The sequence below is a fragment of the Schistocerca cancellata genome, chromosome 10, assembly GCF_023864275.1.
Source record: "Schistocerca cancellata isolate TAMUIC-IGC-003103 chromosome 10, iqSchCanc2.1, whole genome shotgun sequence".
NCBI lineage: Eukaryota > Metazoa > Arthropoda > Insecta > Orthoptera > Acrididae > Schistocerca > Schistocerca cancellata.
In genome coordinates this window covers 37,551,112-37,568,465 of record NC_064635.1, presented here as the reverse complement: position 1 = coordinate 37,568,465, position 17,354 = coordinate 37,551,112, and the positions used below count along the sequence as shown (strand labels likewise).

The 17,354-nt window shown below is 45.2% G+C and overlaps 1 protein-coding gene across 1 annotated transcript in view; it reads left to right on the top strand.

Annotated features, from left to right (window-relative positions):
- The window catches only part of LOC126106798 (organic solute transporter alpha-like protein), a 369,704-nt gene that overhangs the window by 309,268 nt on the left and 43,082 nt on the right, over positions 1–17,354 (top strand). The window contains exons 4-5 of the mRNA XM_049913186.1: positions 8,430–8,671; positions 16,237–16,333. Of these exons, the coding sequence (XP_049769143.1) occupies positions 8,430–8,671; positions 16,237–16,333 (339 nt within the window). The remainder of the gene's footprint in view (positions 1–8,429; positions 8,672–16,236; positions 16,334–17,354) is intronic.

The window sequence follows — 17,354 nt, the reverse complement described above, 5'->3', positions numbered from 1 at the left end:
GTGTGGCGCTCTTTACTGGCAATTAAAAACAAATTTTGATAAAAAGAAACTAACTCGAGTGCCATTAGTTAAAAGAATCAGCTAAGTAAAAAAAGATAATTTTAAATCATCACGCGGCACTGATGAATTTACTACCGAGAGAGAGAAAATTAATAATTCAAGATTTTGTCTAATCTGCTTTGATACCGCTGGAGTAGACTAACCGCGCCCATCGTTTATTGGCCATATGCCGATCATTAATATTACGCGTCACGCACAGAAGTCCTGCCCGGAAACTGCGTTTGTAGATCGGCTTTACCAGATCTCAGGGACGTACTCGTGCCTGCTACAAATTCGACCGTCAATTATGTTCGACAGCGGCCAGAAAAAGATATTTCGGCAGTCTTGCAGTTCTCATAGCTGAAAAATAGAAAAGTTGGCAGGCGAGGTTAATGTCGTTGAAATGAAGCATTGGTAAACAATAACAATTATTCATATATTGACGACATTTTTACATAGATACATACTTAACACACCTTGAAAATAACTTTCAAGTACAACTGCCTGTTACAAAATCATTCGAGAGAGCGGTCGACGAGAGCGGAGACATCAATAGGAGCGACCCTAGCGGGGGGGGGGGGGGGGGAGAGTGAGAGAGAGAGAGAGAGAGAGAGGGGGGGGGGGGGGGAGAGGAAGGCCGCTCGTGTTTATATACAAGTAGACAACTGAAGACAACTCTACTGTGATTTTTCCTCAGTCTCTTCCTGATATGGAAGATCCTGATCTGCGTGGAAAAATGTTAGAGAGACGTCGCTGTGCTCTTTTGCGGTGAGGCTGATCGCATAAAATTTGACTGTTGACACCGCTTGCGCTGCGTCTGGTGCATTTTTAGCCGATTAAAAAATATAATTGCTCTCTTTCGCTAATTTTAACATCTGTATGCTTTCTCACATTTAAGAAGTAATTACAGTTTTATAAAAGAATTTAAACATAATGTACGAAATTAACAGGAAAATACGCGTTTCTTACGTAGGTTTACATAAACTATTTTAGTTTTGGGGCGTAAATTTATTGGCACATAAAAAGAAACGCTTCAGAGTGCAAGTTGTAGATTAAACCAATCAAACTAACTCACTCCTCAAAAAGAGTGCACTTTCATTCACATAACATCGAATATTATAGTATACTGTTATATTAAACTAGTAAGAAAGCATCAGAACGTATTAAAAGTGCGAGGTTTAGAAAAAAAGAAATTGCATGAAGTGGGACGCAAGCCACAAATGCTTCATAAAATCAGTCACGATTCCGTAACGCTATTCATTGCTCTAAAGCGACCACTAATACAAAAGGAACTTGCCTAGCTTGTCACCATGTGTTGAAACATTATCTTAGCTATATTACTCATTGAAATTTAACTACAATAAATTATATCAAGAATAGCGTGAGTTTAATGGATCCTTTGCCTTCAAATGGCGTGCTCTCACAATACCCAAGCTACAGTAATTCTTTTACCACGAATATGACGTTCTTCGTCATTTTATTACAACGAATCATCTAATTAACAGCGGGTTTTCGACGGCTCCTCAGTTTGCTGGTGCTCAGGAACGATATATATACATACGGGCTTCAACTGAAAGCCAGCATGGCACCTCACAACTCTCCACCGAAGGGAGATGGTGTACATGTGACGTATATGGCGGTCCGCCATCTCATTGGTCAACGTCAAACGCACGTTCGGGATATCTGACATGCGAGATATTGCCCTGCACTTTCGGGAAGACTCCCCAAAGTGCTATTGTACTCTATGGCGTCAGAAATGCGGCACGCTCAACGTTTGGATGCACGCGCCGTGTGCCGACGGCTTCAGCAGCAACAGTATCAACACTTCCCGTTGACAGGGGCAGCCCCAGCGACGGAGAGCGTGCGTAACTCGGCTGTATCACGGGTTGCCGCGTGCCGTGACGTAGGCGAACTCTGCCGTTTCGCTGCTCTCATACAGTGCAAAATATGGGTAAAACATTGTGCCCACGTGGTTAATAGTGTGTCGTACCACCTTCGGAACGCTGTACAGCAACGATACTGCATGGCGTTGATTCAACAAGCCCTTGGTAAGTTTCCGGAAGTATTTGACGGGTCGATTGTTTGAGATTGCGAAGCTGGCGCAGGATAGCGTCCCATATCTACCGAAGCTGGTGGCCAAAACTGCAGCGTGAGTTCGCTGTCAAGCTCCTCACACCATTACTGAACGATTCTGCCCCCGTTAAAGGGGCATTTATGCTGCTGCAAGACGCTGATCATGAAGGGAGGCAGGTGGTCCGCAATGTTCACATTTCCATCAGCGAGAAGAAATCGAAAAAGAGATGATTGTCGGAAGGACTGACACATCTTATGGACAAGTCAAAACAACATTCGGGAAAATTAAAGGCAAGAGTGGTAACACTAACTAGGCAAACTACCCATCGCATCCCCTCCAGATTTCTACATCTACATCTACATCTACATTTATACTCCGCAAGCCACCCAACCGTGTGTGCCGGAGGGCACTTTACGTGCCACTGTCATTACCTCCCTTTCCTGTTCCAGTCGCGTATGGTTCGCGGGAAGAACGGCTGTCTGAAAGCCTCCGTGCGCGCTCTAATCTCTCTAATTTTACATTCGTGATCTCCTCGGGAGGTATAAGTAGGGGGAAGCAATATATTCCATACCTCATCCAGAAAAGCACCCTCTCGAAACCTGGCGAGCAAGCTACGCCGCGATGCAGAGCGCCTCTCTTGCAGAGTCTGCCACTTGAGTTTGTTAAACATCTCCGTAACGCTATCACGGTTACCAAATAACCCTGTGACGAAACGCGCCGCTCTCCTTTGGATCTTCTCTGTCTCCTCCGTCAACCCGATCTGGTACGGATCCCACACTGATGAGCAATACTCAAGTATAGGTCGAACGAGTGTTTTGTAAGCCACCTCCTTTGTTGATGGACTACATTTTCTAAGGACTCTCCCAATGAATCTCAACCTGGTACCCGCCTTACCAACAATTAATTTTATATGATCATTCCACTTCAAATCGTTTCGCACGCATACTCCCAGATATTTTACAGAAGTAACTGCTACCAGTGTTTGTTCCGCTATCATATAATCATACAATAAAGGATCCTTCTTTCTATGTATTCGCAATACATTACATTTGTCTATGTTAACGGTCAGTTGCCACTCCCTGCACCAAGTGCCTATCCGCTGCAGATCTTCCTGCATTTCGCTACAATTTTCTAATGCTGCAACTTCTCTGTATACTACAGCATCATCCCCGAAAAGCCGCATGCAACTTCCGACACTATCTAGTAGGTCATTTATATATATTGTGAAAAGCAATGGTCCCATAACACTCCCCTGTGGCACGCCAGAGGTTACTTTAACGTCTGTAGACGTCTCTCCGTTGATAACAACATGCTGTGTTCTGTTTGCTAAAAACTCTTCAAGCCAGCCACACAGCTGGCCTGATATTCCGTAGGCTCTTACTTTGTTTATCAGGCGACAATGCGGAACTGTATCGAACGCCTTCCGGAAGTCAAGAAAAATAGCATCTACCTGGGAGCCTGTATCTAATATTTTCTGGATCTCATGAACAAATAAAGCGAGTTGGGTCTCACACGATCGCTGTTTCCGGAATCCATGTTGATTCCTACATAGTAGATTCTGAGTTTCCAAAAACGACATGACACTCAAGCAAAAAACATGTTCTAAAATTCTACAACAGATCGATGTCAGAGATATAGGTCTATAGTTTTGCGCATCTGCTCGACGACCCTTCTTGAAGACTGGGACTACCTGCGCTCTTTTCCAATCATTTGGAACCTTCCGTTCCTCTAGAGACTTGCGGTACACGGCTGTTAGAAGGGGGGCAAGTTCTTTCGCGTACTCTGTGTAGAATCGAATTGGTATCCCGTCAAATTTATTGGTAAAATGGCCAAGTGGATAGCTCGTCACAAACTGAACACGGTACAAACGTGAAAACAGGAAGAAGGTGTACTGAGCTGCGAAAAAAAAAAGCAAAATAGAAACAGTGAGGGGTCCAAGTTCAAGATATGAAACACTGAGAGACTCTAAATAGTCACGGTGTCGTGTTTATGTGGTCACAGTGTTGGACTCTGAAAGGTTAGATCCGTGTTCAAATCTCCCTCGTGCTTTTTTTTTTTTTTTTTTACGAAAATATCAACTGTCCGTCCGATAATTGATGTCTGTTCGCTGTATTAAAATTTATGTCTGTGTTGTGGTATAACATCCGTCAGCAACAGCGAGGTGTAAGGAAGGGATTTCCAGAAGTACTATACGTTACGACTGCTGCATTCTGTGTTGGAAGTTTTTGTTCTTGACTTCCCTCGTTGTAACATAGTTCAGACGAGTTACTACTTGTTTTCCATTTCTGTGAGAGGTCTGTGAGGCATATCGCCTGCTCTCATTATTCATCACTTTTACTTGCGACGGTAATATTACAACGAAGAGGCAAAGGTACCTGATACAGGTGCCTAATGTCGTGTATTGCCCCCTCGGGCAATTGGAAGTGCCGCAACACGACGCGGTATGGACTTGACTAAGGTCTGAAGTAGTGCTGGAGGGAATTGACACCATGACTCCTGCAGGGCTATCCATAAATCAGTAAGAGTACACTGGGTGAAGCTCTCTTCTGAACAGCACATTGCAACACATCCCAGATACGCTCAACAACGTTCATGTCTGGGGTGTTCGGTGGCCAGAGGAAGTGTTCAAACTCAGAAGAGGGTTCTTGGAGCCACTCTGTAGCAATTCTGGAATTGTGGGGTGTCGCATTGTCCTGCTGGAATTGCCTAAGTCTGTAGGAATGCACAATGGACAGATCATCAGACAGGGTGCTTACGTACGTGTCACCTGTCAGTCGTACCTACAAGTATCAGGCGTACCATATCAATCCAACTGCACATGCCCCACTCCGTTATAGAGCCCTCACCAGCTTAAACAGTCCCCTGCTGACATGCAGGGCCTATGGATTCAAGGTTGTCTCCATACTCGTACACGGGCCGCTCGATACAATTTGAAACGAGACTCGCCCGACCACGCAGCATGTTTCCAGTTATAAGCAGTCCAATGTCGGTGTTGACGACCCCAGGCGAGGAGTAAAGCTTCGTGTCGTGCAGTACACGAGTGGGCCTTCGGCCCTGAAAGCCCAAATCACTGATGTTTTGTTGAATGGTCGCACGCTGGCACTTTTTGATGTCCCAGCACTAAAATCTGCAGCAATTTGTGGAAGGGTTGCACTTCTGTCACGTTGAACGATTCTCTTCAGTCATCGTTGGTCCTATTCTTGCAGGATCTTTTTCCGGCCGCAGCGAAGTCGGAGACTTGATGTTTTACCAGATTCCTGATATTCTCGGTACACTCAAGAAACCGTCGTAAGGGAAATCCCCACTTTATGTCTACCTCTGAGATGCTGTGTCTCATTGCTAGTGCGCCGACTATAACACCACGTTCAAACTCACTTAAATGTTGATAACCTGCCATACGGCCCGGCAACCGGGAGAGATGGTCTGGGGTGGCAGTTCATTTCATAGCAGGACTCCCTTGGTTGTCATCCGCCGCACTCTTACGCACAGCGGTACGTCGACGATATTCTACGCTCCGTTTTGTTGCCCTACATAGTAAGCCATCCTGGGCTTACGCTTCAGCAAGATAATGCCCGCCCGCACACGGCGAGAGTTTCTGCTGTCAAACCATACCTTGGCCAGCAAGTTGTTCTGATCTCTTCCTGGTTAAAAATGTTTGGAGCATTACAAGCAGGGCCCTTCAACCACCTCGGGATTTTGACGATCTAACGAGCCAATTGGACAGAATTTGGTGCAACATTCCTCAGGACATCCAAGAACTGTAGCAATCAGTGCCAAGCCGAATGACTGCTTGCATAAGGGCCGGAAGGGGACCAACGCGTTATTGGCTTGCTCAATTTGTGAAGCCCTTTCTATCACATCTATCGATGTCTGTCCCATTCGGAATTTTCCTTCGTGGTACGTTTTTTTTTTCCTTTTTTTTTCTTTCGAGTGTATTCCAACGAGCTGATGGAGCATAAGTCACATCATCAGTTTACTTATACTGCACATGTATATTCCTGGATGGTAGCGTCCAGTACCTTAGGCAACAAAGAAAATTTGGGAACAGACGTCTCGCGGAGCATGTCGGTTCTCCTGTAAGACAATAATGTCAGCTCATTATCGTCTGTGATTGTAGCCAGCACAAACTCAGTTTAAAACATCTGAAAACGTTTGCAGGTGTGTATTCATTATTTTTTCATACACTGTCTGTGTATACGAATACTTTTCTCTCTAGTGTGTAGTGTTATATCTTATCTTTTAGAATATCTTTCATCGTTTTGTAATTAACCAAAGAATTGTTTAACTCAGGCGTATGATCTAAATTTGGGCTATAGCCAGATTTGCAACCGTGTTGTCAGTATGACTAATCGGTGCCGTCAATAATGAAGCAAAAAGTAGCCTGACGAGAAAAAGGCAGAAACGGTACGAAAAAAAATTTGACGATGGCTATTCGTGCAGTCGGAAATCTGCAGGGAGACTGAAGGCTGCTACAATACACAGGACGATCAAAAAGTTTCCGTTCGAGGGCGTTGCTGCAGCGTATACGAGTATGCAGCGTGGCGCGATTCCGATGCGTGTGTGCGTAGGCAAAGGACTAGTGCGGGACTCGTGTCTTTCCGAAGTGCATGCGGTAAATGTGGGAACGTGAACTATGGCGACGTTATTACCAAATGTGTCCAAACGGCACCAACGTGCTGTTATTTTTTTCTTGAGTGGCGAAGGAGAAACACAGATAGCGATCCATCGGTGAATGAGGATTTATCTCTGTCGAAATCCACCGTTGTTGAACGGTGCACTAAGTTTCGCGCTGGTCGAGATAATACACGTCCCCATATTGCACATGTCGTTAGGCCAGATCACATGGGAGACACGCGAGCATCCCCCCCCCCCCCCCTCTACTACTCCTGATCTCCTCTCCCGCAAATCCCACGTCTTCGGTCTCTTAGAACAGGCCTTCCAGCGTCGACAATTACTGTCGGACGAGGATATGTAGAAGGCAGTTACAGACTTACTAGCACTATAGAACACGATGTTTTACCAAATGGGTCTCAACCTGCTGAGTCGATGGGATTATTGCCTCAATGCTCACGGCGATTCTGCGTCATTTGCATACCGATTCTAGACTGCAACGCCTTCGAATGGAAACTTTTCGGTCTACCCTTATATTTAACGTGCCACGATCAACGTTACAATCATTGAGCAAGGATGAAGTTTCTCCTTCAAGAATAATTTCATGAAATCTTGTGATAAGCGCAGTATTGGAAGAGGAACTGATGTCTTACCTACTCGACATAGAACATGTATTTTACGCCTTCACCTGTGCCGGCCGTTGTGGCCGAGCGGTTCTAGGCGCTTCAGTCCGGAACCGTGCGACTGCTACGGTTGCAGGTTCGAATGTGCGTGATGTCCTTAGGAGAGTTAGGTTTAAGTAGTTTTAAGTTCTAGGGGACTGATGACCTGAGATATTAAGTCCCATAGTGCTCAGAGCCATTGTTACCATTTTGATTTGAGCTTCACCTTGGTGTTCCACATCGAAGGCTTAAAACTTACATGGTTGGTTGATTTGTTTGGGGGAGAGGATCAAACAGCGAGATCATTGGTCCCATCGATTTAGGAAAGGATGGGGAAGGAAGTCGGCAATGTCCTTTCAAAGCTACCATCCAGGCATTTGCTCAAAAATGGCTCAAATCGCTTTAAGCACTATGGGACTTAACATCTGAGGTCATCAGTCCCCTAGACTCAGAACTACGTAAATCTAACTAACCTAAGGACATCACACACATCCATGCCGGAGGCAGGATTCAAATCTGCGACCGTAGCAGCCACGTGGTTCTGAACTGAAGCACCTAAAACCGGTTGGCCACTGCGACCGGCAGCCTTAGGTGGTAGCATTGATGATCTACTGCACTGTAGTTGTGAGACACACACACACACACACACACACACACACACACACACACACACACACACACACACACAGCTGCTGTCGGAGGCAGTGATGCATGGCAGCTTCACGGTGTGCTGTATCAGCTGTTCCTCAGGCACTCACCGATGCTCCTTTGGCGGGTGGTGGCGTCGGTGACCTACTGCGCTGTGGTGGTGCTGCGTGCGCAGCTGCTGTCGGAGGCGGTGACGCAGGGCAGCGTCACGGTGTGCTGTATCAGCTGTTCCTCAAGCACTCACCGATCCTCCTTTGTCAGGTGGTGGCGTCGGTGACCAACTGCGCCGTGGTGGTGCCGCGTGCGCAGCTGCTGTCGGAGGCGGTGACGCAGGGCAGCATCATGGTGTGCTGTATCAGCTGTTCCTCAAGCACTCACCGATCCTCCTTTGTCAGGTGGTGGCGACAGTGACCTACTGCGCTGTGGTGGTGCCGCGTGCGCAGCTGCTGTCGGAGGCTGTGACGCAGGGCAGCTTCATGGTGTGCCTGTACCAGCTGTTCTGCCTGCTGGTGGCCTACTGCGGCGGTGAGGCGGAGCTCATCCGGCGCGCCAAGCCCAGCTCCCTGGACCCAGCCGTGGGGCCCTGCTGCTGCTGGCCGTGCTGCCGGCTGTGCCTCAAGCCGGCCGCCGTCAACAAGTACGTGCTGTACTGGTTCACCTCTCCACCTACGCAGCTGGATGTTATTAACAGTGTAGTATCATGCTGATCTGCTGTCACCTGGGAATCTGAATGAACAGAATTACCTGACATATTGCCTGTTGGCATGTGGGTAGGGGTCTTCGGCAAATGCTAGTTTCATGATTTTCCCGACATTTCACCAGCATGAGTGACTGCCATCACTGGTGACGGAAGGTGAACTTCTGACAATGTCAGCCATTTGTGCTGGAGAAACATCAGTAGAATAAATAAACAAACGTTGGCCGAAGATCACGTGACAGAAGCCACCAAGCAGTACGTTCTGCTGTTATCCTGGACTCCAAATTAGCAGAATTCTCTTGACTGACGTATTGCCTGTTGGCATCTGTCTCGGTATCTTTGGCCGATGTTCGTTTCATGATTTTCCTGACGTTTTGCCAGCATGAGTGGCTAGCATTGTTACAAGTTCGCCTTTCATCGCTGGCGACCGAAAGTGAACCTCTGACAGTGCCAGCCACTCATGCTGGAGAAACAGAGGAACAAGAGTTCGAGTATCGGTCTGGCACGCAGTTTTAATCTGCCAGGAAGTTTCAAGTGTTTAAATGTGTATGAAATCTTACGGGACTTAACTGCTAAGGTCATCAGTTCCTAAACGTACACACTACTTAACCTAAATTATCCTAAGGACAAACACACACACCCATGCCCGAGGACTAGAACCTCCACCGGGACCAGCCGCACAGTCCATGACTACAGCGACTCTAGACCGCTCGGCTAATCCCGCGCTGCCAGGAAGTTTCATATCAGCGCACACTCCACAGCAGAGTGAAAACTTAATTCTGGAAACATCCCCCAAGCTGTGGCTAAGCCATGTCTCCGCAATGTCCTTTCTTCCAGGAGTGCTAGTTCTGCAAGATTCGCAGAAGAGCTTCTGTGAATTTTGGAAGGTGGCAGACGAGGTACTGGCGGAAGTAAAGCTGTGAGGACGGGGCGTGAGTCGTGCTTGGGTAGCTCAGTTGGGTAGCACTTGCCCGCGAAAGGCAAAGGTCCCGAGTTCGAGTCTCGGTCCGGCACACAGTTTTAATCTGCCAGGTAGTTTCAAGAGTTCGAGTCTCAGTCTGGCACGCAGTTTTAATCTGCCAGGTAGTTTCATATCAATGCACACTCCACTGCAGAGTGGAAACTTCATTCTGGAAACATCCCGCAAGCTGTGGCTAAGCCATGTCTCCGCAATGTCCTTTCTTTCAGGAGTGCTAGTTCTGCAAGATTCGCAGAAGAGCTTCTGTGAGGTTTGGAAGGTGGCAGACGAGGTACTGGCGGAAGTAAAGCTGTGAGGACGCGGCGTGAGTCGTGCTTGGGTAGCTCAGATGGTAGAGCACTTGAGCGCGAAAGGCAAAGGTGCCCAGTTCGAGTCTCGGTCCGGCGTACAGTTTTAATCTGCCAGGATCTTTCATCAAGAAAACAGTTAAACAAATGTCAGCCAACGACCCCAACACAGAATCCAACAGGCGTGGCCACAAAGCCTCAACAATCTTTTTAGATCTCTGGTTAGTTGGTGCATCAGGGATTACAGTTATAGTATAGAGTCACCAAATATGGGTCTAAGAAAAACTTTGTCTACTACATATCACGAGTTCCCAGATATCGGCAACCCTAATTCAGTTACCGTTATTTCTCCATACCATTATAACACACATAACTGGAAACCCAGTAAATATCATGTGCAACTATCACATGTTAGTTTCGAGGAATCAGTTCTCTTCTAGTGTTTTATTGCACAAAATTGTGTAACTAAGATTGAAAGCAATTAAAATGGAGTAGTTCCGAAAATTTATTTCCAACAACTTTGTAGACCTATATTCCCAATTATTCACACAGATTTCGCTAATATTATCTACCAGATGAAAATAGGAGCGTCCGTTACAGGAGTTACCTGTTCCTTGTAACACAGAAAATCTTTATTTACAAGATACGTGAAAGTAGTTGGATTTAAACGCCAAGAAAGAGCTCCGTTAATACTTTTATTGAAAACAATTGGAAAAGCAGTTTGGTCATACAGTACATAGAGTGCTCATCCCTGCTCAATTATCTACAGCCAACATAAATGACTTAAATTTGCAGGTGGTACCAAGATTGTGCCTCCACACAACAAATGGCAATTAGAAAGGACCAATTAATAACTTACATAAATTATTTGTAATTATTTATTGGTCCTGTAAACCATGATTCAGTACACAGTTTGCACATATGATACAGGTCAGTCCGACTTGAGATAGTAAATAATACATACTGTGATTTTGAAATACTAATTCAATACATATTGCATATTGGTAACATAATTATAAAAACGGATAAGGTAGTTTATTATAGATAAGACAAAATTTCGTCTTTTGCAGCTGAACGTTTTATTTATATGCACCAAATTTGTTTCGGCTATTCTTGCTAGACATCTTCAGTGCTCTGTAATATAAAGAAAATTATATATAATTAAATATTTTGGTATGATATCTGTAGTAATCCTTGGGGGCTGTAGAGGGAGAGGGAGGAAAAGGGTGTTGGAATGGCAATGTATGGGGGGAGGGGGGGGAGGGGAGATTGTAGGTGAAACATTTCTGGTAGACCCAAATAAAACTTTCAGTTGTAAAAGATGGAATTTTTTCTCAGCTACACGATACAGCAAAATTCATGAAAATGGATGCAAATATTAACAACACATATAAGATGATTGATAGTAATAATTACACTTAAACATGTTTGATCAGTTGTCCAAATTTTTGTGGTGTTCCAAAATCTAAGAAACAAATAGAAGCAATAGTCAAGTAAATACTCCTTCAGTTTCACTTTGAACTTATATAAATTTGGTTCCAGCATCAATTACCGAGGGCCGCCTTTCCAAATGTTTGTACTTACTGTACTCTTATTTATGTTATGCTTCTGCCTAGTATCACAAGGGCGAAAAATCACAGTTACACTTGAAGATATTTTCTTCTTTTAAGGTGCTTCCTTTTGCGAAGTTTAGAACTCTACAGATAAATCAAAAACAGAGTTATTTATATATATTACTCTACAGGTGTGTCTGTATTTAGCTTGCTTTAATATTCTGACAAACTTTTTCAGTAATCTGACTGAATTGGAAGGAATTAGAGGTTGTTGATGGTGAACATCAGTATAGTGTATTTCTGAAAAATGTTTTATATGTACCGAATATAATCTTTAATTTACTTTCTGTTACTGCAATATTAAGGCTTTATTCACTTTGGCGTCTGGATTTTCAAAACCACCGACAGCCTGAAAACTATAGTTACATCGTTATACACACTCTGCAAAACAATGTCAGGTGCTTGGCAGAGGGTACTTCACATTCCATTCACTTAAGGAGTAAGGCAAGAATGCATTTTTAAACATCTCTGTGCACACTGTGTTATTAGTCTAATCTTTCCCTCGTGGTCCCTCCAGGAGTAATTGTATGGGCTTGCAATATATTTCTAGATTCATCACTTAGTTATTTCTAGAAACTTTGTAAGTAGGCTGCCGCAGTATAGTTGGCATCTTTCTTAAAGTGTTTAGTCAGTTCATTTCTTTCAACATCTCCGTGATGTTCTTCCAGGGGTCACACAAACCTGTGACTTTGTGCTGCCCTTTTCTGCACACATTCCATATCCCCCACTTGATCTATTTAGTGTGGGTCCCAGACATTTGAGCAATATTGCAGGATGAGTCGTACAAGTGATGTGTCAGCAGTCACCTTTCTAGACTGATTGCGTGTTCCTAGTATTGTAGCAATGAACCGAAGACTGACACACAATCTATGCATCACTTCGAAACCTTATCTAATCAGACTGGTATTTGCATCACTTTTGTCAGTACTTTTGTGTTACGCTGGTTTACTTTCAACCCGTACTCTAAATTCAGTAGCCTGTTCACTTCATTCAGCAGGTCAATGTCAGCAGTGAATCTTATCGCCGATACTCTTTCATCCTGAATTTTAATCACACATCTGAAAATATCTTTTATTTCGTTAGTTGATTACAGGTTCATTAGTAGAACAGTGCTTCCTCGCATTACACTCTCATTAATGTAAGCACTTCTGTCTTAATCTTTCGCTCTCATAGTTTCCTCTCGGCTCATTCCCTGCAGTGTGTACCTACTTTTCTGGAAATTCCAAACATACTGCACCACGTCACGAGGTCTGTTCAAAAAAATTCCGGAAGTTCCTCCACAAATTTTTCCTGCGCTTACCTTCTACTTACTGTGCATGTTTTCCTGCGAAATACTCTCCTCCACAATCGATACACCGCTCCCAACGACGTTCCCACGTCCGGAAGCAGTCTTGGCAGGCCTCTCGCTGGATCGCGCGAAGCGCCCTCTACGAATTTTCTTTTATCTCGTCTGTCGTTGCAAATCTTCGTCCTTCCAACGGCGTTTTCAACTTTGGAAATACACTCCTGGAAATGGAAAAAAGAACACATTGACACCGGCGTGTCAGACCCACCATACTTGCTCCGGACACTGCGAGAGGGCTGTACAAGCAATGATCACACGCACGGCACAGCGGACACACCAGGAACCGCGGTGTTGGCCGTCGAATGGCGCTAGCTGCGCAGCATTTGTGCACCGCCGCCGTCAGTGTCAGCCAGTTTGCCGTGGCATACGGAGCTCCATCGCAGTCTTTAACACTGGTAGCATGCCGCGACAGCGTGGACGTGAACCGTATGTGCAGTTGACGGACTTTGAGCGAGGGCGTATAGTGGGCATGCGGGAGGCCGGGTGGACGTACCGCCGAATTGCTCAACACGTGGGGCGTGAGGTCTCCACAGTACATCGATGTTGTCGCCAGTGGTCGGCGGAAGGTGCACGTGCCCGTCGACCTGGGACCGGACCGCAGCGACGCACGGATGCACGCCAAGACCGTAGGATCCTACGCAGTTCCGTAGGGGACCGCACCGCCACTTCCCAGCAAATTAGGGACACTGTTGCTCCTGGGGTATCGGCGAGGACCATTCGCAACCGTCACCATGAAGCTGGGCTACGGTCCCGCACACCGTTAGGCCGTCTTCTGCTCACGCCCCAACATCGTGCAGCCCGCCTCCTGTGGTGTCGCGACAGGCGTGAATGGAGGGACGAATGGAGACGTGTCGTCTTCAGCGATGAGAGTCGCTTCTGCCTTGGTGCCAGTGATGGTCGTATGCGTGTTTGGCGCCGTGCTGGTGAGCGCCACAATCAGGACTGCATACGACCGAGGCACACAGGGCCAACACCCGGCATCATGGTGTGGGGAGCGATCTCCTACACTGGCCGTACACCACTGGTGATCGTCGAGGGGACACTGAATAGTGCACGGTACATCCGAACCGTCATCGAACCCATCGTTCTACCATTCCTAGACCGGCAAGGGAACTTGCTGTTCCAACAGGACAATGCACGTCCGCATGTATCCCGTGCCACCCAACGTGCTCTAGAAGGTGTAAGTCAACTACCCTGGCCAGCAAGATCTCCGGATCTGTCCCCCATTGAGCATGTTTGGGACTGGATGAAGCGTCGTCTCACGCGGTTTGCACGTCCAGCACGAACGCTGGTCCAACTGAGGCGCCAGGTGGAAATGGCATGGCAAGCCGTTCCACAGGACTACATCCAACATCTCTACGATCGTCTCCATGGGAGAATAGCAGCCTGCATTGCTGCGAAAGGTGGATATACACTGTACTAGTGCCGACATTGTGCATGCTCTGTTGCCTGTGTCTATGTGCCTGTGGTTCTGTCAGTGTGATCATGTGGTGTATCTGACCCCAGGAAGGGGAAACTTTATTGACACATGTGTCAATAAAGTTTCCCCTTCCTGGGACAATGAATTCACGGTGTTCTTATTTCAATTCCAGGAGTGTAAAAAGAAGTCCGCAGGGGCCAGGTCTGCAGAGTACGGAGGAAGAGGCACGACAGTGATTTCGTCTTTTACGCAATAGTCACGCACCAACAGGAATGAATGTGGGAGTGCGTTAGCGTGATGCAAGAGCCATGAACTGTTTCGCCATATTTCAGGCCGTTTCCTTCTCTCATTTTGTTGCAGAGGCGCACACGTCGCGATAGTACCATCGAATAACAGTTTGTCCCTGTGTTAAGAATTCATGACGACCTAATCCTTCAAAGTCAAAGAAAACTGTTAGCTTGGCTTTGACATTTGACCTGACCTGACGAGCTTTTTTTGGTTTTGGAGAAACTTTCCCAACCCGTTGTGAAGGTTGAACCTTGGTCTCAATATAACCATACACCCAAGTTCGTATAGGGGGTCGGAGAGTGTATAAGATTTGCAAACGACGTGGTTGTGATGGCAGAGAGTGCGAGAGAGATGGAACAAATGGTAGGTGATCTAAACACAAAATTAGAAAAATATGGAATGAAGATTAACAAGAAGAAAATGAAAAGTATGATAATTGGAGGAAAGGGGAGAAAATGCCGTATGAAAATATGGGGAGAGGAAATAGAGCAAGTGAATAACTTCAATTATTTGGGAAGTGTAGTAATGGATGATATGTATTGCTTAGCAGAAATTAGGAAAAGAATTGCAATGGCAAAAGAAGTATTCAAGAGGAAACAAATTACTTTGCGGACCACTAAACAAAGATCTGAGGAAAAGACTGTTACACTGTATGGTGCGGAGACCTGGACATTGAGGAAGGAAGATGAAAGAAATTGGAGGCGCTAGACATGTGGATATGGAGAAGAATGGAAAAAGTGAAATAGAAACACCGAGTAAAGAATGAAGATGTATTAAGAAGATTTGGAGAAGAAAGAAACATGCTGAAAGTCATCAGAAAGAGAAAACGGAACTGGATTGTGTAATGCACTTCTTTCTCCAGGGGACAAATATTAATTATTATCAGTAGTAGTACATTAAGCTAAAAATGATCGTTTTAAACCTGTGTGGTCTCCCTGCTGTGCCTAATCGGCCACAAGTCCCCGTCATGCCGTTCATGCATTCACTTATAGGTCGATCAACGATGTCATCGACGATCCTGGTGCCACCTACTAACACCGCATTCGTGCGTGTTTATGACGAAGGCTGTGCCAATAGTTAAAGTATTTAAGAAAAGAGCAATAGAACGGAACAAATTGTAAATTTAACTGTATTACGCTCAACTTTGCGAAAAAGCCGGACACTGTAAAAATCCGCCCGGACCCCGGACAGAGAGCTAAAAAGGAGGACATGTCCGGATTAATCCGGACGTCTGGTAACCAACTCAATAGAGCACTGAACAATACTAAGAAACATACAACAATTACACTTCCGGCATTTACACGTTAATAACAGCCGTGCGCAGGGATGCCAACCGCATTTCGTTCCAACAAAACATTGGCGAAATTTTTTTAACAGACGTCGTACACACTTTGGAAAATTTTCTAGTTCAGTAAATCCTATGAATGTGCCTCGACCTTCTTTTTAAGCATCATAATTGCCTGTCTAGTGCGTTTCCTGCTCCTAAAGCCAAACTGATCTAACGAGTGATCAGTTTCCTTTGACCAATACGTGAGTTTGCTGCAGATGTTGACGCTCTGTCTTTTATGTTTAGGTGCAACGTGCGCAAGCTGCGACTGTTGGTTCTGCAGCTGCCGATGGTTCAGGGCCTCATCTACATGGTGCTGCTGGTCATGTGGGCGGAAGAGGAGGTGAGCTCTACGTCACTGACACATTCTTACTCTAGTTTCCTCTACCACATACACAGGCCAACTAATTTTTTTTAAAGCTTTATTTACTTTGATAGCTGATCTTTATAGATTTGTACGAGCTGAATCCAAACATAGCCTTAGTTTTTTGTATCACCCATAGTTTTCGAACAATATTTTTTACTACTTAGTATAAAAATCCTATGCTATACGGTAAATGGGGAAAGTAATGAAACGCTTTGTTACAACACAAGCATGGTTTGCATTTACAGTAAGCTACTTAAAACAATGATATGCGTTAGTAGAGGTTTCACTCATCAGCTGGAATTGGTTTGTATTTTCTTTCTCTTTTTCCTTTGAAGCTTCTTGTGTAGCTTTTTCTACGATGAGTCGCTTGCTGAACTTCTCGGTGACGTGACCAACAGTAGTCTCCCATCATGTTCTTGGTAGCGTTTTTCCATCACTTTAATGTCGTGGTGAAAACGCTGTCCTTGCTCCTCACTAATATCTCTCATATTGTCTGGGAATTAATCAAGGTGATTGTTCAAAAAGTGAACTTTCAGCCTCATTAAACATGCTAAAGTTTTAAACTACTTTAATATTGTAGCTATAATAGAAACAGATTCTGCGTCCTTTTCATGCCCTAAGAACTTCTTAACGACTTGCTTGAATGATACCCATGCTTCTTTCTCATTTAAGGTCATTGTGGATTCGGAGTTAACATTAGGCACGAGTTTTCTAATGTTCGGTCCGACAAAGACGCCTTCTTTTAGTTTACCTTCTGAAAGGTGTGGAAACTTTCGGCATAGATACCAAAAACAAGCTCCATCGTTAGGCAAAGCCTTTACAAACTGTTTCATTGGGTCTAACTTTTATAGGTAGATGTGGTAGGAGAGCGTTTTTTGGATCTACAAGATTTCTGCGTAGAATGTTCTTCTCATCAGGTTTTAAAGACTCCCTCAGAGGCCAGTTCTTTCTGCACCAGTGTTGATCCCTAGCCCTACTGTCCCATTCACACCTCAAA